The 23,672-nt window shown below is 49.0% G+C and overlaps 1 protein-coding gene across 4 annotated transcripts; it reads right to left on the bottom strand.

The window, feature by feature from the left end:
* Window positions 1-13,087: 13,087 nt before the first annotated feature.
* On the bottom strand, window positions 13,088-18,100 carry MYC (MYC proto-oncogene, bHLH transcription factor). Of its 4 annotated transcripts, none has more exons than XM_036084501.2 (3): window positions 17,729-18,100; window positions 15,294-16,056; window positions 13,088-14,155 (listed from the first exon to the last, which is right to left on the bottom strand). In XM_036084501.2, the coding sequence occupies exons 2-3, from the start codon at window positions 16,045-16,047 to the stop codon at window positions 13,596-13,598; spliced, it is 1,314 nt and encodes a 437-aa protein (XP_035940394.2). In that variant the 5' UTR covers window positions 16,048-16,056; window positions 17,729-18,100; the 3' UTR covers window positions 13,088-13,595. The 4 variants fall into 4 exon arrangements, with proteins under 4 accessions (XP_035940394.2, XP_035940393.2, XP_035940396.2 ...); XM_036084500.2 differs by having other exon boundaries at window positions 15,294-16,059; XM_036084503.2 differs by lacking the exon at window positions 17,729-18,100 and adding an exon at window positions 16,312-16,466 and having other exon boundaries at window positions 15,294-16,059.
* Window positions 18,101-23,672: the final 5,572 nt, after the last annotated feature.

Consider the following 23,672-nt stretch of genomic DNA (forward strand, 5'->3'; position numbering starts at 1 on the left):
CATTTTCAGGAAGCTTGGCTGGGAGGCAGTTTGAAGGCATAAAATATCTAAGGGTCACTTTCATAACCCTCGTGTGATGAAGAGAAAGTGCTATGGAATCGGATGAACATAGGTTCAAATTCGGACTCCCCTTGGAACTGGCTGTGGGACCCTGGGGAAACTACGTGTTGCTTAAGACCTCAGTGTTCTCCTCTGTCTAATGGGTATCATGTCAAGAACGAGTGACTTTGATGTGTGTGGCACACTTTCTGGCACCCAGTAACAGCTCAGTAAGTGACAACATGCTGTTAATTTTTAATCAGAAAAAGTGAACTAGTGCACAGAAACTAAAGAAAGAGGAAGACATGGGCTGTGATTGCGATGGGGAAACTTTTCACTTGGGACTTCTGGAGAAAAAAATCGGAAGGGTGTGTAGCTAAGACGGCTTATTTGACTAAGGGCTGAAAATGTAGTTTGGCTTTCTGTGGGCTGCTAATGGCAGAGTAAAGAAATGCCTGGGTGGGGTGAGGAAGATTGGAGATCCTCACCTCTGGAATACGTGCGCACGCATGCACGTGCGCACACACACACACACACACACACACACACACCTCCCCCCACCCCCAGCCCTTCAGGGCTGGCAGGAGGAAGGAAAGAGAAGAGGAGGCTTGGGTGGGTGGGGAGCCAGAAAAGACAGCCATGAAAAAGGGAAGGAAGGGGGCTAGGGAGTGGTTTGCTGTTTAGAGGGCTGGAGTCGAGAGAAAACCACCTCTTTTGGGCTAAGTTCATGGCTGCCCTGCGTCCAACCAGGATTATGAGGGTCTACTGTGTGCACTCCCCAGTTTAGGCACTGAGAGGTGTGTGGATCTATGCCCCAAACCCAGTCCTGGAAGTGCCTACTCATCTGCACTGGGCTGAAGAGTGTCTCCGTGGAATTTGTGTCCACCAGGAATCTCAGATGTGACCTTGCTTGGAAATAAGGTCTTTGCAGATGTACTTAGTTAGGATGAGGTCATACTGGTTTAGAGTGGACCCTAAATCTAATGACTGGTGTCTTTATAATAAGAGAAGAGGAGACGCAGAAACATATACAAATACAGGGAAGAAGGCCATGTGAAGACAAAGACAGAGACCAGAGTGATGAACCTACAAGCCAAAGGATGCCAAGTGGCGGTGTCCACCAGAGCTAGAAAGAGGGGAAGAAGGGTCATCCACAGAGACTTCTGAGGGAGCAAGGCCCTGTGGACATCTGCGAGAAAAAATTCCTGTTGTTGTAAGCCACCCTTTTGGGACCATGGCAGCCTGAGGAAACTGGAAGAGAAAATCAGAATGCAGGTACTCCCCATTTTGCAAGGCACCATATTAATAGAAACTTGTGCACATCAGGGTTGTGCCCTCACTTTGCATGTTGGGAGCTAACTGATGTCTAGTTTCAGTTCAGTGGTAACTGACCTCTAGTTGCAATTGACATGGAACCATGCAAAGCCTGAGCAGACCCCCACATACACACACACCCCTGCAAAAGCACAAGCAGTTCACAATCGAGAGAAAATTAATAAAGCGCAGCACCCGGTGAGTAACAGAAGACGTCGAGGCTGCAGAACCAACTTTGGTTAATCAGGAAGGGCTTCGGGGCGCCCGGGTGGCTCAGTCGGTTAAGAGTCTGCCTTTGGTTCAGGTCATGATCCCAGGGTCCTGGGATCGAGTCCTGCATCGGGCTCCCTGCTCAGCGGGGATCCTGCTTCTCCCACTCCCTCTGCTGTTCCCCCTGTGTGTGCTCTCTCTCTCCGTCAAATAAATAAATAAAATCTTTAAAAAGAAAAGGCTACGTAAGACCTTTAAAAAAAAAAAATCAGGAAGGGCTTCCTGGTATGAGCAAGTGTCGGCTGCAGTTTTGAAAGACTGGAGGAACACGGGCCCTCAAAAACGTCATGGCGGGGGGAATGATGGGTGCCTGTGTCTTTCTTCCAGGGTTCCAATTCTGACCGGGCCACGTATTTGCTCTGAGGTCTCAGTCCACCTGAGGCTGTGTTTTCTCACCTGTGATCCTACACCCCAGTTTGCCTGCAAACACCAGACTGGATCATTCACAGCAGCCCCTCCCACTCTCAAGGGTGTTCTGGTTTGTATTAAAAAAAAAAAAAAGCACTGGGATGGGTTTTATTTTCTATTTTTCAAATATGAAATTGTATCATTACATATGCTTTTCAAGCAACAATTTCCCTGGAGATTCTGATACTTAGCTTTGCTACCTCAGGGGGATTTCCCTGGTTGAGAACCACTTGAGTGGGGTGTCTCTGAGTTTTTTTCAGACAATTCAGCCTAGGTTTTTAGAGCAAGGCCTCTGAAGCTGGACCGACATGGGTTTATGTCTAAGGCCTATGGCCCGCTAGCATTTACCACATCCCCCACACCCCCATCGCTGAGGGCCAGTTTTTTCCTTAATGCAACAGAACCAATTATAGTGTAATATTAAAAATAGTAATAACATTTTGCCCTAATTAATGATTGCACATATTAATAATAATATGTGCTAATAATAGTGCAATAAATCTCAATACTCCATAGAATTGCTGGTTTGATTAAACGGTACGTATAAAACCCTTAGCACAATACGTGTCACAAAACAATGATTTCTTAAATGGGAGAGTTTTTTTTGTTGTTGTTGTTTTTCTTTTTCAATGAGAGTTAAAAAAAAAAAATCTAAGAACTGTGCTTAAGTTGTGCAGGGTTTATTTGGGTTTGATAGGAGGAAGGACTTCTAGACAGAGTGCAGACGCCATAATATCCAGACGGCCTGCTATCAGCTGTGTCGGGAGACCTGAAGCCCGGTACAAATTACCCCTAATTGTAGATAATCGAAGAACAAAATATGCAGCCGATGAGACAATGAGACATGACACAGAAGATGTTACTGCCCAGGATTTGATTGTATTTCTACCTTGTTATGGCTTTCAGCTTGCTGCCTCTTTGCCGTTTTCTTTTCTTTCTGTCTCTCTCTCTCTCTCTTTTTTTTTTTTTGGAAGGTTGTTGTTGTCTTGCCCAGATCAAGGCAGCATGATATTGTGGGGAAAATTTGAGAAATACTCCATTACTCAGAGCTTTTTAGTTACAAGAAACAAAAAATTCTAATGACGAACTGAATCCTAAACAGAATTTTCCAGAAGGACATTGGGGAGTTCCCAGGACTGATGGGGACGAGGAACGACAGGGTTGACCCAGCCTTGGCTGGGGGAATGCCAAGCGTCTAGAGAGCCAGACAATTTGTTCTCTCCAGGGACAGCGCCCAGAAAGAATGGGCTCCCACCTCTAGGTTCTTTTCTTGGATCACTCCAGTCCAGACTCACAGTCCTGCAGGGTCCAGGGAGAAAAAGTCTGGCTGGTCTCCCCTTGGCACCTCCGTGGCTAGAAGAGGCCTGGCTCTCCCCTGGGACTCCCAAGACCACCCACATTGGGTAAGAGGAGATTCCACAATTCTTTGCATTACTCAAAGAAGAAGAAAAGATGCCTGGAGCCCCAGGGCCACAGGGACTTTTAAAAGCAGGCCTAAGAAACTCAGGCTACCATCCTCACCTGCTCCTCAATGTCTGTGTGCTCTATCCACAGCCCTTCTCCTGGCTGGACCTCAACTTTCTCATCTGTGAAATGAGATGGTCAGCTCATGTGATATTGGGGGCTTATCCTTCCAGAATGTTCTCTGACCCCCAGCAGCTCCCACTGCTCTGATCACCCCTCTCCTCATGTTTAAACCTCCTGCCCTGATGGTCACGAGTGACTGACAAGTCAGAGACCAGTTTCTGAAGAGCTGATTGCAGGTAGGAGGACTGTGGGCTAAATCCTAGAGTGAGGGATGCACTCCACAGCAATTTTTCAAATGTACTTCGGAAGAATGTGTAGCAGTCTCGGTGCTTGGGAGGGAGATTTGTGAGGTTGAGAAGAGAGAGGGGGGTGTGCCAGGCTCCCAGACAGACAACCTCAGGAGGCCTGTCTGGCCTGTGTAAATCTGGTGACGGTCAGGGGCTGAGGCGCAAAGATGTGGTTCATGTCCGACTGCGGTGCCATGGACTTCGGGGATGTTCCCACAGCTCACAGAAGGCTCCTACAGTGCTTGTCTTCTGGTGTCACGTGGGGTACTTTGTTAAAACTTCAAAGCACCTGAAACAGCCTTAAAAATAGACTGGCCCAGGCCATTGTGGTTTTTGAGGCCTCAGGACTTTCTGAAGGATTGTGGCAGTGTGATATGGCAGGTGAGGACCCGGGCTGGGGAGTGGAGCAGACCTGGGCTTGACTGTCCCCTCTTCCACCTCTGCACTCGGGACCCTTGAGGGATTTATTTAATTTTGCTCGGAGTCTTTTTTCTCATCTGTAAAATGGGAATAATCATAGTTTCTTATGCACGTGGTTGCCGTGAAGATTCAAGGAGAAAAAACATGCACGGTGTTTTGCACGGTACTGGGCTCATAAGAAAATACTTGATCAATGTTAGTGTTGTTATTATTTTTGTTATTATTGTTATGTCCCAGTTGGAAAGAGCTTAATATTTATGGTTACCTGGTCTAGGCTCACTGATCTATGTTATAGACAAAGGTACAAAATACAATGGGTATAGACAATGGCCATGCAGAGAATCAGCACTATGACTTCTGACTTGATCACAACCCAAGGCTATGGGGATGGTGTCACCACAACCAGAGGACCCAACAAACATGGTGGGAATGATGTGAACTCCTCCACGGCAGTCTGTCCTCAGACAATAATCCAAATGCCTTCACGAGGCTCCTGGGTGATCTGGCTTGGGACCCACCCCTTGGGCTTCACCCAGGGATGTTCTTCTCCTTGTGTTATCCGCTCCTTCCATTCTAGTTTGCTCTGGGTTCCCTGAGCATGTCTTCCTCGCTTCCATTGCAGGGTCCCAGAATAATTTGGCCAGACTAACCCATACCCATCCTCCATGTCTTAGCTGAACATGTTCCCTGAGCCCCTAGGCTGTTAGACAGCCCCCTAACACTCTGTTCTTCTCACTGCTTTGGGTGCTTGAATTTATTTATTTAATTACTTGTGTAAATACTTGTTCAGTGTCATGCTTCTTTACTACATTGTTAAATCGATTTCTTCCACACTGGTGCCTACTCTGTATGTAGGAGGTACCCAATAAGGTACCCAATAATAATGTCTTGACTGGGGAAGTCTGGGCGTGGGATTAAGACCTGGCATAGACTTGAGAACTGGGCTGGAGGTAAGTTGCCCCTAACTTAGGAGGTTATCCTGGATTCAGATAATGCAAGGAAACAAATCCTTTAGCTCAGAAGACCTGACATCTGAACCAAATTGGCCAGAAACTAGGTGAAGGCCCTTGGGAAGACCATGTCTTCTCTGGGGGCTTCATCTAGAAAGCAAAGGTTAAGGTTGCCTCTAGCTCTAGACCACATGTCCCGTATCCTAACCCTCAAACAGCATGGCAGGAACAAATTCCTTTGGACGTAAACTTGTCACCAGTCTCTGTCTGGCCACGGATCTTGGCACATGAGTGCATTGACTGCATTTATTTAGCAACATTAATTGAGTCCCTTCTATGTGCTTAGTCAGCACTAAACACTGGTAATAGCAAGACACATAAGTAAGCACCTCCAATTCCGATGGGGAAGCAAGAAGAGAACATAGGCAATTTGAATGTAGTGTGGTAGACTTGAAGAGGCAGGAAGTGGAGAAACCTGGTGACACGGAATCAGATGACCTAGGGTTGAGTTGCTACCCAGACACTGCTTTGCTATATGAACTTGTGAAAGTTACCTGATGACTCCGAATCTCAGTATGCTGATGAGGAAGTGAGCATTTTCATCTCCTGGGGATGTGGTGAGATAACACAGAACAGGTGACAACAACGTTGTGAATGAGAAGAGAGTCACCGTGCTTCAGTGCTATTAGCTACTGGGAATAAGATAAGCATGGAAAAGGGAACAAAAGGAGCAGAGATCAGGGAGGGCTTCCCTGAAGAGGTGACATTCAAAATGAGATATGGTGGAGAGGAACATCATTCAGACCAAGGGAAGAAGGAGAGCAGAGGTCCAGAGGAGAGCATGTGCTTGGCAGTTCGGAAGAAATGCAATTATCTCAATGCAGCTGTGGCCTCTACCCAAGGGCGTGATGTGGCTTGAAGCTGGACACGTAACTGGGGCCAGGTCAGGAACGGATATCAAGATACTCGTACTTTACAGTCAGAGTAAGAAGAGCCGCTATTCTTGTAGGCTGGAGAATGATCCGGTCAGCCATCTTTTGAAGACCATTCCTGGGCCTTTGAGAAGACCAGACTAGAGGCGGGGAGAAGCTAGTAAAGACCCAGACAAAAGATGATGGTGGATGAAAAGAAGGTGGTAGCAGTGGCAAGGAGCCAGGAGGTATTTTGGAGGTAGAATCTAACGGACCTGGTGATGTACTGAAATGGAGGGGTGACAAAGGGGAAGAGGGAGAGGGAATTCTCCTTTACCAAATCTGAACTACACCGTTTCTCATATGGTACCTCATTTAATTCTCTCAATTAAATGGAGGTGCCCTGGCACTGAGGTATGATTCCCATATACCTCTGGCCACCCCTTTATTTTCTTTTCCCCCTGCCAATTGGGAAAGTCTGGGTCAGAGTGGCAGAATCATTTGGCCTGGGTCACACAGCCAGCTGGCGGCACAGCCAGATCGAAACTCAGGTCTGGGAGAGTTCAGAAGCGAGGAGCCTTCAGCTCTGACATTAGTCCCCAAACCTACTTCTTCCTCCCTGTCACTTGTGGAGCTTTGAAAAATTATGGGATCCTAGCCCCCACTCTCTGGACACTCTGGTCTTGTGGCTTTTAGGTGGATTCTGGGAATCTTTATTTTATAAAAAAGATCCTCAGGCAATTCTGAGAGTCGGGGTTTTTAAAACACCTGGGCTCTTCCATGCAGCTCTGAGGAGCTTAGCACCACAATTATCCCCTGAGTCCATCTGCGGAACACCTGCTCTTTTTGTGTGCCCCTCTTTTTCTTTTAGGGATTGCCTTTCCTTCTGCTGGATGGGGCTGTCAGTCAAAGCTCTACCACAGGAAGGGGGCTAGGAACCCAGTGATCAACCAGCCTCAGGGTGGGCATGTGATCCCAGGAGACCAATCAGAATCCCTTCTGAGGATGCTGGCAACCATCTTTGCCCCAGGTGGGGTAGGGGGCTCCTGACTGAGATGAAGCTGTGGAAAGAATCCTTAAGCTACTGTTTGAACCCCTAGACCCAGCCACCCCTGGGCCTTTTCGGTGCATAAGCTAATGTGTACTTTTTCGTCTTTGCTCGGCTTTTTTTTTTTTTTTTCATTTGCCAATTTAAGCTGAGTTTCTGCTGCTGGTAATGTAGAGATCCCGACTGATAGACTTAGAGAAGCTATTGCTGAGGTTCCTGCTGTCCCTGGCGAATTATGTAGACATCGGGGCGGGGGGAATCGATTTAGTATGAGCTGAGCACAAAGCATAGGGTTGAACAGAGTGAAAAAGATTGACGGCCTCAGGAAGTAGAAACTTAAAAGGTACCGCAAATGCATGCATGCATTCATTCATGTGTTGATACACTCACTCATTCACTGGATGCAATTTTATATATTAGACATGTGCCTGCCCTAAGGGGGACAACGATGAGGGAGAACATCAGAGATCTTGTTCTCCAGGAGTTCAGAGTCTAGCAAGACAGAGAGAATGAAGCAGGTGATTTCTAACACAGGTGAACATGGCCTGTAAGAGAGCAAGTGCGGAGAACTCTGGGAGCCTGGAGGAGACCTGGGCTGGCCTCTGCTGTCACTACCTGGAGGAATCACTGTGTGCAGGAGTGGCCCTGTCTGGAATGCATCCCCCTCACCTTAGCTCAGTCACATTCCACACTCAGCTTCGGGCCTGTGGAATTCCAGGTGATCATAGCAGGTAGATAAAGAGGGAAGCTGCCCTTCAGGTGGCTACCCCTGGCTTCATCCCCCTTTCCTCCTGTATCTTCAGTTCTCCCCCTTTCAGCTCTGCCCCATCGGCATACAAATGAATTATCTCTTCCATCTTCAATAAGATAAAGTCAAAAGCCACTCCAGCCCATCACACCAAATAAAAATCCTGTTTTCACTGGATGTATCCATCTCTTTCCTTATCCTCACAGCTACCCATTTGAAAAGGTTAGTGTGAAACGTTTCCCCTTTGCTTTAAAATGGCTCTTCACGGGTGTCTGGGTGGCTCAGTTGGTTTAGCGTCTGCCTTCAGCTCAGGTCATGATCTCAGGGTCCTGGGATGGAGTTCCCTGGTTCTCCCCCTCCATCTGCCCCTCCCCCTTGCTCGTGTTCTCTCGCTGGCTCTCTCTCTTTCTCAAATAAATAAAATCTTAAAAAAATAAATAAATAAAATGGCCATTCGTGAAAGAATTCTTGAGTTCCTGTTTGATGCCAGGCATTTATGTTGGTGCTGAGTGAGGATTCATTGGTGAACAGGACTCATGTGGTTCCATTTCTCAAAGCAGGACAAGTGATGTCCATAAAGAGTGAGAAGTGTTTGGACACATAATCCAAGTCTCCCAAGGAACATTGTCTCAGTGGTCAGAGAATACTAGAAGGTGAGCAATGAAAGATGAGTAAGAACATGTTAGCCCCGTAGGTTCAGTGTCGGTGGATTGGGTGGGTGGTGTGTCACCGGTGTTTTGTGCCGAGGGGGCAAAGTGTCTGAAAAATCTCACAGGACATAGGGCAACTGGAGTGACGACGAGACCTGTGAGGGAGCAGAAGGCAGTGTGTGGAGGACCTTGTAGGTGTAGAACAGCTTTGGACTTCATCCGAATGCTAGCAGGAACCCTCTGAGGGGTTTTAAGAGGAGCCTATTCATATTTGTGATTCGAAAAATCACTGGGGTGGCAGTGATGGGGAAGGAAGTGGTTCTCCAACTTTCTCCAGCCCCAGAGGGCTTGTTAGAACACACTTTCCTGGGGCCCATCTCCTGGGATGCTAATTCAGGGGACTATGTGTTTCCATTTTTAACAAATTCACGGGTGATGTTGATGCCAATGGTCTAGGCATCACACTTTAGGAACTCCTGGAGAAGGTATTGCAGAAGGGCAGGATGTGGGGGAAGGAGTGGGCAGCTGTTTGAAGTGATCGATTGAATGAAGGGCATGAAGAAGAGGGAGGATCCTAGGGAGGAGGCGTGGCCTAGAAGATGCCTCCATGCTGCGAAGTCTAATGGACCATTCTTTGTGCATCCTGCTGCACCTCTTTCTGCTTTTGTAGAAGAGCTTCCTCTTGGCTTCATTGACACCGTTTTCCTTTACCTTTCCTCCATCCCTCTGATGACTCTTCTCCTTTGTTCCTCTTCTAGCATTTCTTGAGTTTGATCCCATTTTCCCTGGGGGGAAGGGGTGGGGTCTCCAGTACAGAGCTTCAACTCCATCCTGCTCTAAAAGTTTTTGTAAAATCACTTAGTCTGATTACCAGTTCTCTTTGTTCTCTGTTAGTCCATAGGTGACTCCGGGCCATGACCTTATCTATGCATCTCTTCCCACCCATAGCATAGTGCCTCGCACACAGTAGGTGCTTAATTAATATTTATGAACAAATGAATAATTCCTGCAGTCACCATTTTGCCAGTTCTGTGAAGGAAGGCAAATTACTTAATCTCTCAAAATTTCCATCTCTTGATGTATAAAATGGGGGTTAAAAATAGAATTCATCTCCTAAGAGTTGCTTTGAGGATGAAATAAGATAATGCATGTGAAGTGTTTGGCACGCAGTAAACATTAACTACCATTGTTGTTGTATTTATTGTTGGTACTTTGTGTGCCTTTGGGAGAGCTATTGAACTTGTCTAAACTTCGGTATTGTCACATTCAACAATCACTCTCCAACTGGGCTGTTGTGAGGGTCTTAGAGATGGAGGGTTTGGCAGATAGTAGGTGTGTAGGAAAGGTTAATTCTCTCTCCCCAACCTCCCCCTTTCTCCACCCCCAGAAACCCCTGACTGAACTGGCTTGTTTTATCTCTTGATCAGCTGATGGGGTGACAATGGGAAGAAAGTGTTGGGGTTTGTGGCTGAGCTCCCAGGCATTGTTTAAAAACAAAGAACATTCCTTTTAACCTCAGAGGATCTATATCCCATTAACACTGGTTCCCCTCAACTGTGTGTCTTCTTAGGGTAGACTAATATTGAAAGAAATAAACTTAAAAACAAAATGCGAAATCAACTCAAGAGTCATTTAGAGTCACCTCCAAGCAATTAGGCAAAGCAAATATTCTTGGGGATTTCTTCTAAATTTGGAATTAGTCTAAATTCTCTCCTAAGGATCTAGACTAGAGAAAGGTTATTGCTACAGTCTTGGTGGTGGGTGTAGAGTCTTTTTCATTTTATTTTTTTTAACGCGTCTCTGTTCTCATCCTATTAGCTTGTTTTTACCCTCCTTCTCCTTTGAAATAGGCCTGTAATGGTCTATAACCTTAAACGAGGAGCCTTCTGTGAAGCTACCAGTGCATTTATAGATCGTGTTGTGGGTACCCTTCAACATTATCTAGCCTAAGGATTATTTATTGTTGGGAAAAAATGCATCAGGGGCCCCTAGCGTGTATGCTAAAAAATGGTGACTGACTGAGCCAATCATAAACCATTACAAACAAACCACAGAAAACCCCTAACACTTGTTGTCCTCTTTCCCAAGCTTTGTGCCAGAGTTTGTCTTAAAGACCAGCAGAGAACTCTACTTAGGCTGGGATTTTGAAAACTTTGTTCATTTAAAAATCTGATTGTTGTTATATTGTGGATCTCCTATGTTGCTTCCAAATGGCAGCATTGAAATAACGCTTCCTTCCTCTTTATACATTCCATCCCTAAACAAAATCACCCCCAGAATCCCCTGGGGATTAATTAATTAATTCCTGGACATCACTCTGGGTAAGAGGCATAGTCAGTAGTAGCTCATTCCTTCCCGAATATTCTTGACCAAATTGCAAGCTCCTCCCCTCCATCTCCGATTCTTGATTATGATTATCTACAAAATAGATCGAACAATGGCACAGACCCTGGGGACTCCCTGGGTTGGCTCTGAGAGCCAGTTTGTGTTGGGGTCAAGATCTGCCTGACTTTCTGGAAAGAAGTTGGCATCTGCTCTGTTTTCTGACCTTACTCTTGCTTCATAAACCTGAGGGGGTCGGCTAATAGGTAGTTGGAATGACTCCCTTCCATCCCCACAGCCAAGCTCGGCATCCCTAAGTTGTTTCCTGATTATTTGGAATAGGGAGTTGTTTTCCCAGTAAGGAACATTCTCTCCCATTCTGCTGGCTTGCCTGGACTTAGTGATCAAATTAACACCTTCCTTGTTCTCAAGTGAGTCACTCCAGAGCTGCACTCCAGCCACAAAGGGGCAAAGAGTGAATCTTTTAAGATCGCCCCCGCTTTTTACACTTTGAACTATTCAACTTCTGTGGATTGTATCTCCCTTTGAATTTAGGGTATAGGGTGTGACTACATGAAACTATTAGGGTGGGACTTGGGATCCAAAATAAAGGATCCAGAAGGATTTGCGTAAATTATTCTAGAGTTCAGAACCAAAGACAGTAATTATTTACTGATGTATGGGTGGTGGTTGGTGCTGGTGGTGGTGGGTTTAAGTTCTAAAAAGAGTACAGGATCTTAAGATCTACTCTGAGGCTGGAACAATGAGATAATTAGAACAGCAATAGTAACTTCCATTTGCCTATGTAATGTTCTCCTTTCCAGTTCAGACCCTGGGTTTGCAAAGGCTTATAGTTAATAATGTCTACATTCAAAAATGCCTTTTCATGTTCTAATGATGACCATGTGTCATGAGTGCCCATGTGTCAAAGAGGTTGGAAGGAAGGGGAGTTTGTAGTTTCCAAAATAATGACTCATGTGACAAAGAGTATGTTTTATTTTATGATCTGAGCAGTAGCATTCCAAACTGGCTGCTTCCCAGGAGCAACGGGGTGAATCGTATTTAACAAGTGGCTAAGATAGGAGTGAATGACTTGTGGGTTTCTCAGAGAAAGAAAACATGAAACAATGAACCAACAAAATAACAAAATGAAACAAAACAAACAAAAGGGGAACTGAGGTCCTACAGGGCCTCAACGTTGAGATTTATGGCATGTAACGCGCTAGATCGGTAACCCCTGTTCTTGTGAGCGGCCAGTTTATTCCCACTGGCTTGTTGGCGGGGTGTTGTTCTAGCACAGGTTATCAGTGGGCTGCCTGGGTTTGAATCCTGGCTCTACTGTTCATTATCAGTGGGCTTTGGGCACCTGGCTGAATCTTTCTGTGCCTCAGTTTCCCCTTTTATTATAGGGAAATCAACATTGGGCTGATGTCCTTCATAGGGTTGCTGTGGAATTATTACAAGGAAAATGCTTCTAAGAATGCCTGACACATAAATAGGTTAGTATGGTTATTACTTGAGTTGGTCCATCAGACCCACAAACCAAAAGCATTCCTGACCTCAGCACTTTAGCCCCAGGATGAACGAAGGCATGATAGTCAAGTGTTAAGTATTTTTCAATGGAACAGGGACCTTGGATTCAGCCTTTTACTGTGTGGCCCCAGAGACGTGAGAAAAGCCCTCTGAGCCTCTATTATTTCATTGTTTGTAAAACAAGGGTTAGTAACTTGCCTCCTGGAGCACCTTTGAGACTTTGGAGATAACCCATGTAAAGGGCCTAGTACCTGGTTAATAGTAGTTAAGCAGCAGGGGAGTAGCATGGGTTAACCCAACTGGAGTTTCTTCTTCATCTTCCTCCCACCCCCAGCCCTTACCTCCTTTGTGTACTTAACTTATCTTTAACCTCTGGCACCCCTTTGCCTTCTCACCAGCCTACTGCCTGTTCATTCTTTCATGTAGCAACTCTGGCCCTATCACAAATCTCCAGGAAGCATCTTATAACCCTGAGAAAATAAAGCCCTTAAGGCCCCAGACCCATTTTAACAAAGAAAAGCCCTTGCCCTTTCTTAAATAACTTCTTTTCCCATCTTTGTAAACTCATTCCCTTGAGGGCCAAATTCTGTGAATTGGAATTGATGAAAAGAGAATGGAAAGAAAAAAAAAAGGCAAGAAAAGAAACAAAACACTCACAACTTAAGATTTGGCTCAATTATATATTTGCCAGGTATTTTATTTTTTCTAAAAACAATAGAAAAAATCAACTTTAAAAAGGAAAATGTACTTAAATAAAAAAAATTATGGTTTATAATACATGGTTTGAATTCTTGTATAACTGCTATAAACGTTTTATTAAAGTTATTTACATTTAATGGCCATATTTACATGGGGAAGTGGGGTAAACTTTACGATTTTTTAAAAACAATTCTTAAATACAAATCTGTTAAAGGAAAAAAAAAATGGCAAGCATAAAAAAAGTTCTTTTATGCCCAAAGTTCCATTTGAGGCAGTTTACATTATGGCTAAACCTTTCAATCCTAAGGCTTAGCCAAGGTTGTGAGGTTGCACTTGAACATGCATTTGAAAAAAGTTCAGATATGAGGAGCTGCTACAGTTCTGTCAGAAGGAACCCGTTCCCTTACTTTCTCTTAGTAACAAATGAGAATTCATGACCAATTCCAGTTCCTCCCTCCAATAGGTGGACTTAGGCACCAGAGTTCCTTAGCTGTTCCAGTTTGTGTTTCAACTGTTCTCGCCGCTTCCGCAACAAGTCCTTTTCTGAAATGAGCTTCTGCTCCTCTGTTTGGACCGACAGGATGTACGCGGTGGCTTTTTTAAGGATGACTACCTTGGGGGCCTTTTCATTGTTTTCCAACTCCGGGATCTGGTCACGCAGGGCAAAAAAGCTCCGTTTCAGCTCGTTTCTCCTCTGGCGTTCTAAGACGTTGTGTGTCCGCCTCTTGTCATTCTCCTCTGTGTCCGAAGACCTGGGGCTGACACATTTGCGGTTGTTGATCTGTTTCAGGACTCTGCCACTGTCCAACTTAGCCCTCTTGGCGGCCGGATAGTCCTTCCTGGTGGAGGGGGGCGCTGCGTAATTGTGCTGATGGGTGGACACATGGCATCTCTTAAGGACCAGCGGGCTGTGAGGAGGTTTGCTGTGGCTTCCCGCCGAGGGTGACCCCGATTCTGACCTTTTGGCAGGGGGCTGCCTTTTTTCCACAGAAACGACATCAATTTCTTCTTCATCCTCTTGTTCTTCCTCTTTAAGAAAGGAAATAGAAACCACCCGGTTAGCCACGTTTCCTTAAAGCAATCAATGACCAGATTAAATGAATGCTGTGTAAATATAAGGCATTATTACGTGAGAAAGAGCCCTGGCACCCAGTTATCCGCAGAGAACAAACTAGCCAACCGACCCTGCTCTTCTTGCCACGAAGGCCCGAGTCAGAAAGGGAGAATGACAGCTAGCTTTACAGCACAGACAAGAAAATTACAATTTACCAGGATAACACATTGATGCCAATTCTTACCTAAGACTTAATGAGGCTTTGGACACACCCAAAGCAAAGCACATTCCCAAGCACCTCCTTTTTTTTTTTTTTTTTTAAGATTTTTAAGGGATTTTACCAAGAACACTTCAGGTGTTGCAAATGATAGCCTCAAATCTGTTGGTAGGACTTTAGCAACTCTCTATTTTACTGGAAGTGCAAAAAGAAAAAAAAAATTCCCGCGGCTTTGCCAAAAGTTCTAGGGGTGGGGGAAGGAGAAAAAAATAGTTCAATTTTGGCAAGGATTTGCTTTTAAGTGTTCAGAACAGGCTGAACGGATCCCAGCTCCTCAGCCCGAAGGCCCTTAGGGCACTTTCACTAGTTCCCAGCACCCCGTGGGGAGGCTGCCCTGCCTCTGTCCGCTGCCCGGGTTCATTTTTCCGTGGATCTGTAGTCCACGAAATCCCACCAGCTTCTCGCGAGGCAATTCATTCACTCTCACAGAGATCAATCCTCTCTTATCCCCCTTCACACACACCCTCACCGCCCACCCCGGGGCAATTAAAATGCTTAAGAAAAGTAAGAGGGAGTGGATGGAGTTGCAAGATAAGCCAGAAGATTTAAAAACCCAAATGAAATTCCTAAGGGGAGGGAGAGAGAGGAGGGGGCTGGCCACGGGGGGCAGTCTTAGAAGGGATGGGAGGGAACCCTAAAGCCCTGTTTTCCGGGATGATGAGCTCCCAGATGCTTCCAGATCTAACATTTCCCTTCCCAAATCTGAGAAAAGAAAAAAAAAAAAAAAAAAAAAAAAGGCTGGGTCAACGGAAGTGGCCAGCTGAATGAGCCGCCCCGGGAAAATCATTAAGAGACCCAGTTGCCCCCTGTGACAGGCCGGGAGGGGCTCAGCTTACCCGAGTCGCTGCTGGTGGTGGGCGGTGTCTCCTCGTGGAGCGCCAGGGGCTCGGGACTGGCCCGCGGGGAGGACTCCGCCGAGGAGAGCAGAGAGTCCGAGGACGGGGAGAAGGCGGTGGAGTCCGGGGAGGCGCAGGGCTTGGGCGAGCTGCTGTCGTTGAGCGGGTAGGGAAAGACCACGGAGGGGTCGATGCACTCGGAGGCGGCGGCGCTCAGGTCCTGCAGGTACAGGCTGGAGGTGGAGCAGCCGCCAGGCCCGCGGGCGGGGCTCGGGCTGCCGCTGTCTTTGCGCGCAGCCTGGTAGGAGGCCAGCTTCTCGGAGACCAGCTTGGCGGCGGCCGAGAAGCCGCTCCACATGCAGTCCTGGATGATGATGTTTTTGATGAAGGTCTCGTCGTCCGGGTCGCAGATGAAGCTCTGGTTCACCATGTCCCCTCCCAGCAGCTCGGTCACCATCTCCAACTGGTCGGCCGTGGAAAAGCTGCCGCCGCCGCCGTCGTCCCCCCTGGGGGAGAAGGACGCGACTGCAACGTAGGAGGGCGAGCAGAGCCCCGAGCGGCGGCTCGGGGACAGCGGCGGGGTGGGCAGCAGCTCGAATTTCTTCCAGATATCCTCGCTGGGCGCCGGTGGCTGCAGCTCGCTCTGCTGCTGCTGCTGGTAGAAGTTCTCCTCCTCGTCGCAATAGAAATAAGGCTGTACCGAGTCGTAGTCGAGGTCATAGTTCCTGTTGGCGAAGCTGACGTTGAGGGGCATCGCGGCAGCCTGCTGAGGGGGGCACACAAAGGGGGGGGCCGTCGTGAGTTAAGAGGGTCTGGGTGGGTGCCGCAGCCCCGCGCAGCGCGAGCCCCGACGCCGAACCGCGCGCGCTCCCCTGCGAGCGCTAGCCCCAGAAGGGGCCGGTGGCGGGGAAGGGCACCCTCTCATCCCCTCCAGGTGGCCCCCTGCTAGCTGGGACACACACTTGGTGAACCAGCTGCGGAGCGCCCGCGGAGCTTGCGTTCCCCCCCGCACCCTCACCTCGGCCCGGGTGCCCGGAGCGCGAAGCCCGGGAGTCCGCCCCGCCGCCGCCGAGCAATCGAAATTGGTTTTGGCCTCCTTAAGTGGCCGGGGGAGGCGGCAGCGGGGAACACAATCCGCCAAACCCGAAGCCGCAAAAGTTGCGCCACCTGAAGGAGAAGGCGAGAGGCGCCGCGGCGGGAGCGGCGGCGCGCGGCCCCCTCCCGCGCCGGGCCCCTCCGCGCCGCGCCCGTTCCCACTCGCGCCCTCGCCGCGCTCCTTCCCCCGCGGGCGCCGCCGCCCCTCCCAACCCCCCCTCCCCGCCGCCCTTCCATCCCCACCCCCAGCGCGCCCCCCTTCCTTCCTCCGCCGGCTTTTCTCGGTGTCCCTCGCCGGCTGGTGGGGCGAGCCTAGCCGCTGGCCGTAACACTTCCCCCCATAAATAAAAGGGGGGTGTTAGATAATAACAGGGGCACCTCCCTTCAACACCCAATACGGCGACGCAACTGCGCCAGAGCCCCTGCTGCGATCCCGCGCCCGGAGTCGGGCGTCTTCCCCTCACCCGCCGAGGGTAGCAGCTGTTCTGGCAAAGCCCCGAGCCCCGCTCCTTGCCGTCCCTCCGCATCTCAGGGGCGCGGGGATACCAGGGGCGGCGGCGGGGGAGCCAAGGATGGGTGCGGAGATTCGCCCTCGTTTCCCCCAAGTGCATGATTCCAGGAGAATCGGACACATCCCTGCCCAGCCTCCCTTTCCCTGGTCCCTGCGCCTCCCCAACACCCGGTCCCCAACCAGTCCCTCGGAAGCCCAAGATCCCTAATTTTATTAATCTTTTAAAAAGCCAAATGCCAACTTCTTGAAAGGAGCAGGGGGTGAATGGGAAACGCCGCGGGGATCGGCGGGCGGGACGCGCCGCAGTGTCTGTCTCCGGCTGTCAGAAATGCGGTAAGACGGAATTTAAATGCCCTTTCCGAGACGCGGAAAAGTCAGCGGCTGCGGAGCTCTCTGGCTCCCACACGCAATTTGTAATTCTTACTCCCAGGAGCTCAGGATGCACAGGGCTCTCTGCCCACCGCGAAGCACAGCACCCCCCCTCCCTCCAAAAAAGCAAAAGCAATTAGTGCAATAAAGCAGGAATGTCCAGCTGGTCGGGGGCAGCGTCAGTATACATAAGCAAAAATCTCTAAAGACGAGTTTTAGAAACGCACCCGTCGTCCCTCTGCCTTCTCCCCTCCCATCTTGACAAGCCGCTCTCCCCCATCCAGTTCTGGTTCGTCCTCACCCCACCCCGAGCTACCACAACTACTCTGAGAAAAGTGTCAATAGCGCAGGAATGGCTGAGACGACACCCCAATTCGGGCATTCGACTCCGACTCGTCGCGGCATTGCATTAAGACGGTAGGGAAAATAAATGAGAACACAAATAGATCCGGGTGCTTACCGGGTTTTCCACTATGCGAAGGAAATCCAGAGTCCAAAAAGCGGCGAGGAGCGCCTTTCGGAGGAGCCGGTCGCGGGCAGCGGCGGGGAGAAGTGCCTCCCCAAATAGGCAGAATAGCCTCTCCGCGTCCGGAGAGTCGCGCTCTCGCTCGGGTCTTGTAAGTTCCAGGGGCAAGTGTCCGCCCGCGGCAACGGGCAAAGTTTCGTGGGGGCGCTGGGGGTTGCGCCCCGCTGGCACGGGTCGACGGGCCGGGTGGGGTGGGGGCGGCTGGGCCGGAGGCGAAGCCCCCTTTCGCTCCGGATCTCCCTTCCCCGGGCGACCGGAGCGCCACTCGGCTCGCTCGGCAGGCTCTGCTCGCTCTACTCTTCCACCCTAGCGGGCGCGCCCGCTCGCTCCCTCTGTCTCTCGCTGGGATTACTACAGCGAGTCGAATAAAGCCCGAAAAACCGGGTTTTATATTGCTAGGCACGATCCCGCCCCCCTTGTTCTCTTTTTCCCGCCAAGCTCTGAATAGCCCTGCCCTTCCCGAGGCCGGCGGGGAGCCAGGCGGCGGCCGGGGCGCAGCGACGGCGGCGGCGGCGGCGGCGGCGGCAGCAGCGGCAGCGGGTAGAAGCGCAGCTCGGGGGGTCCTCGACCGCGCAGACCCTCGCATATAAAGGGCGGGTGGGCGGGGATTCGCGAGAGAGGATCTTTTTTCTCTCTCCCCCCGCCCTCCGCTTTGGGAACCAAGGAGGGGCGATACTGTGGAGGGAGGGACGGGGGTGGAGGAGCGGGGAGGAGACTCAGCCCTTTCTGCCTGGCACTCCAGTGCGCCGAGCTCTCGGATGTAAACAGTCAGAGCACAGCTTGAATTAACTGCGCGCGCCTACCATTTTCTTTCGCTCCCGCTCAAACCCTCTCCCTTTCTCCGTTGCTCCTCTGGCGCAGCGCTCGGTTTGACAAACCGCGTACTTGTCCTGCGCGCTTAAATCATCGCAGGCGGAACAGCTGAGCCTTCCACACAGAATACACCGTGTACCCATCGCCCCGCCAGGCACGTCCCGGGCGGACGGGCGCCTCCCGAAGGCTGGGGACAGGGCAGCGTTTGGAAAATCAGTCCTACGAAGAACGGGAGGGAAGCAGGGGTATTTATGGGCGCGCGCTCGGAGTGTGTGGGGTGTTAGTGTCGATGGGGATAAGTGGTAAGAGATACAAGGAGGACGATGATGCCTGGAATATTAAAATAACTCAGCAACCCACTGCCACGTATACTTGGAGAGCGCGTTATGAATAAACACCCACTGCATTTGTCGGCGGTGTTATGCCTTATATGCCTACGGCTACCTATCGCGATTGGGTACCTTCCACCCCGAATGAATCCCTCAATTTGCTGTCTAGGCAGCAGACACCCACGCCCCCGCCCCTCCTACGCAGGCCTCCAGGGGGGTCGGCGGGAGCCCGCTCTTCCCCGCAGGACGCGCCCTGAGATCTTTCCTGCGTGCTCCCGAACTGGAGTTAGGGAGGAACGCGGTTGCGGGTGCGCGCGGCGGGGGACCCTCCCCCGTCCGCTTTCCCCCAGTCTGCACCCGCATCCCACCCCCACGCCTCTCGCTCGGAGTTCCCAATTCCGCAGCCAGGTTTCAGAAAAGAGACAAATCCTCTTTGCGCCCCGTGGCGCCGGTTTGCACCAGCCTGGGGTTCCCAGGTTTGGGGGAAATCAATGGCGCTAGACGCGAGAATTTTTTTTTTTTTTTTTTTGCGGGGGGGGGGGAAGCCTCGGGACCCGCGTTCCCAGAAGGCCGGGGAGGAGGCGAGCTGGAGGACCCTGCTTCGGGAGTTTGCAGAGACCCTGGTGAAGAAGACCGTTAACTCTTTCCTCTTCGGGCAAACCGGACATTTACATCCTTTCTGGGTCTTCTTTCCACTTTATTATTGGAATCGAGATTATGCACAAAATAAAATAAAATAAAATAAAATAAAAATGTAAAAAATGCATCGATTCTTATCAAAGTAGAGGAGTCAAATATTACTTCCGTGCCTTTTTGGTGGGTCTTGGGCCAATTAAACACTGGCCAAATTTCAAGCATTAATTTCCTTGTTCACTGACTCTAATTTTTTTTCTGAACACCGCAGTGTTCAGTGAAGTACTTAGGTATAATCCGCGTACTTCTATATACATTTCTTGTACACATTCAACCCAGAATGTTGCCCAACACGACACATGATTTATTCGCTCCCTAAGTAAATCTATATTTAAGATATAATGCATATTCCCTCGGGATTTGCTATTTTGCATTACACTGGGGCATTAAAAACAAAGGCAATCTCCCCACCGTGGTCCTTCACCCAAAAGCATTTTAAGTAAACTTTTCCTTACCCCCCCTCCCCATTCCAAACAGAAGAAAATCCGGGGGGGGGGGAGGAGAAGATCTTGCAGAGCATGTTTGAGATAAATTGTTACCCGTTGAGTTTGCAGCTCAGCGTTCAATTGTTAAATGAGTAGCAACTTCCTCCAAATCAAGCGCACAGCGCAATTCGGCTTTAAGGGTTGCAAATTACTCCAGCCTCTGGGCCTTTGCCGCAAACGCTAGGAAGCGACCAATCGCTAGTCAAGGTTTTGCTGCAAAGCGTCTTTCCTCCGCCCCCTCCCGGGGCTGCACCCGCGCTGGGGTTTGCGAAAGTAAAGTAAGTGTGCCCTCTACTGGCAGCCGAGATCACCGCGTCCGGATGCCAACTGAGGGAGGGAGGTTGGTGGGGGCAGGGGCGTCCGGCGCGCGGGGGTTTCCTGCGGGGCGAAGGATGTGGTGGCTCCTTAAAACGAGTTTCCAGCTCCCTCTTTACCGACTCCTTCAGGCCCGCTGCAAAGGAAAGGAAGGAAGAGGAATTACTGGAAGGAAAAGTGGCTCGGAGGCGGCTATTCGACCGCAAAAGCAGTGGTGAAAATAAATCCATCACTACTTATCGACAATGAATTAATCACCCTATGGAGAACTGATGCTATTTATGGAAAACACGGAATAATTAACAAGTACAGACACCAAAAAAAGGTCCAACGAAACTCTGAAGCAGCAAAACAAGCTTTAGCCCGCATGTCTTAGAAAGCCATCGTCTCCTAACCATCGAGTTTCAAAGCAAGATCTTGGATTCATTGGGGAAGGCTAGGCGCAGTGGAAGGGGAGCGGTATTTGTGTTTTGTTATTATTTAAAAAAATTTTTTTCTCCCCAAAACAGGGCTGGTGAACAATAGCCAGATGCTTTGATAGTGATGGGGGAGGGGCATTTGAGATCCCACTGGAAAAGAGTGTAAAGGAACATTTTGTTAAAAAGTTTTCATCCCAAAACAACTGGGCAGTAAAGGTTGCAGTAAATGTGAAGGAAACTGACATTGCATGTTTCGGGGGTGCGAATATCTCAAGTAGTCTCTTTATGATGAGAAGGATGCTTTGACAGTGTCTGATCACCTAGGTGTATCCTCAGGAAATTTGGCAACAGGAGATCCTTCCTGCAAGAGGCCTCTTAGGGTGGTTTCCCAGGAATCTGGCACTTTGGGCTTCGCTCTGCTGGAGGCTGACTACACTCCACAGGACACACAAAACAAAAACAACAAAACCCCAAACCGTCCAACCTAATCAAACAGCAACAGCAAAAGTAAGTTCAGCGTGACCTCAGAGGGTAGTTTGGAAAGCTATTGAAGATGGCACATATGCCCTATCTTAATGTCAGACAACTGAATTATGCCAGCCTGGTGTGGGACCGTTGAGGATGTGTGAACCCCAGGCAGATACGCTGCTTGTGGCTTCAGGACTCAACCACACTCTCCCCCAGGTTGGTGATATCACCTGGGGTGTTACTTTCAAGTAACAGCTTGGCCTTGTAGGGGCCATCCCATTTTACAGCCAAGGAAACAGAAAATCAGATCACCACCAGGCTCAGGGACTCCATTGTCTTTAAAAAATTTTTAAGAACCACTTGACCTAGAGTAGACATTTGCTGGGTTGAACATGGCTGGGGAGATTAAAACGAATAATATCTTTGCAGATGACCAAAGTGGTGCGTGCTCACTGTGAAGGGAAAATTGTAAAATAGAAAAATAAAGGAATCAGAGAACGGAAAGAGTTTGTAATCCTGATCACCCAGAGATAGCTATTGGGGTTTACCTTTTAAGGACACTGTTTAAGGGACAACTTTGGTCTTTCTACATCCTTTTGGAAGTTAGTAGTAGGTGTCTGCTGACCAAGCATTCCTGGTTTGCTGGTCTAGGGACACTCTAAGGCTGTGTCTCTCTTGTTTTAGGGTGTTGTTGGGGTTCTAAGAAGAGGCGGGTCTCCAGAAGGGCAGCTCTGTTATCACCCACAGGGTTGGGACTCCAGGTAAACAGTCCAGTGAGATTTGTCTCCTGGAAGAGAACACTGTGTCACTGCAGGAACATTCTTCCCTCCAGGATGGTACAAATAAGAATCATTAATTCTCACAAACGCATATTCTCATGATGACTTTGTGGGTGCCACTTTTAGGCTTAGGAAAAAAGAAGTGTGCAGAAAGAATGAGCAATTTGATCCAACTTTCTCCACTCTTTCCAGAGACGCAAAAGGAGAGATTCAGAATGTGTGACTTACGTAACACCAGTCCCCATCTCCCCTCTTCTTTGAATATCTCTTCCCCCACCCCTCAAAAAGTTTCCTACCCAGTAAGTTGATCTTTGACAGATAAGAGCAGTGACTAATATAGATAGAAACTGGACCCTGGTGATCCAACCAGCTTCAACGTGGGGGTGAGACAGAACTCCCCTCCCTCCCTCCCCCAGGAAGGCTGGCTTGTAATTTCAAAACCCCTTGAAGTCATATGGGGCCTGTCAAGGAGGGAGGAAAGAGGGGAAAATGATAAATATGTATCTCCAGCAGAAAGATCATTTTGAAAGAAGGGCCATGAGACTCAAACCCAAGCCAGCCAGGGAATGTTGAAGGCAGGGAAGGTCTCACCAGCATTTGCATGCCAACCGTGTGTCCCAGGGAGAGGAACCCTGGAAAGCTCTTCAGCAGACTAGCAGATGGAATCTGGCCAATCATTCATTTGTAGGAATGATAACAAAAAGGCAGTGAAGAAAATCTTGGTGCACTTTAAAAAATGCATGTTTTTTAAAAATGTTGTCTCCCTCTCCCCACCCCTATACTGCATCACTTAAAGCAACCGAGAAGGGAAAAAAAAGATGTTTTTAACTCAAAACCCTAGACCCTACATTCCCTGTGTTGCATTGAGTATATTTGGTTGCTCTCTTACCCACTGATTTCAGATCCTCGCGGAGGGTGCTGGGCTCGACCCACTAAACGTTAGTCTCGTCCTGTCCCCAGCGTGGCATTCTTTTACTCCTCAGTCCTCCTTGAGGTTGCCTCCCTTTGTAGCTGCTGGAGTAGACAAATGGTTCCTTTGTTTAGCCTCTTCAAAGGCTCGGTTTATTGTTCCGCAAGTGCCAACCCCAAGCCAATCTCAGAAGTCTCCACACTTTGTCGCTCACTTGGCCCATTTTTGCTATGGTCCTTTTGGGCGACATCTGTCCCCAGGTTGGACCCTAGCTGGGTTGGAGGTGGAAGTGATTGTAAAGGACACTCGGGGTGGGAGTGGGGGGGTGCGGATTTTAGCTTCTTAATCTCTGACCTTCCTTTGGAAGCCGGTGGGGATAAGAGCCTGTTCCTTTTATGGACTTGTAGAAATCCCAAACCAAGGCTTCTAACTTTCTGTAGGTAGCTCACCCTTGGTTCTCCTTTTTAGATTGTCTGTTCCTTCTGTAACTCCATTTGAAGGAGCTTTCTCGCTGGTACCTAGTGATCACCAAAGCCCATGACCTCTTTCCCATTTTCCCTCTCGCCTTCGCTGCTCTAAAGGGAAACTGATGGCTTTTGGAAATGATTGCTCTTTTGATTCTCATAAAATGATGGTTCTTAACTGGAGGTGATTTTGTCCCCCCCAG

The sequence above is a fragment of the Halichoerus grypus genome, chromosome 5, assembly GCF_964656455.1.
Source record: "Halichoerus grypus chromosome 5, mHalGry1.hap1.1, whole genome shotgun sequence".
NCBI lineage: Eukaryota > Metazoa > Chordata > Mammalia > Carnivora > Phocidae > Halichoerus > Halichoerus grypus.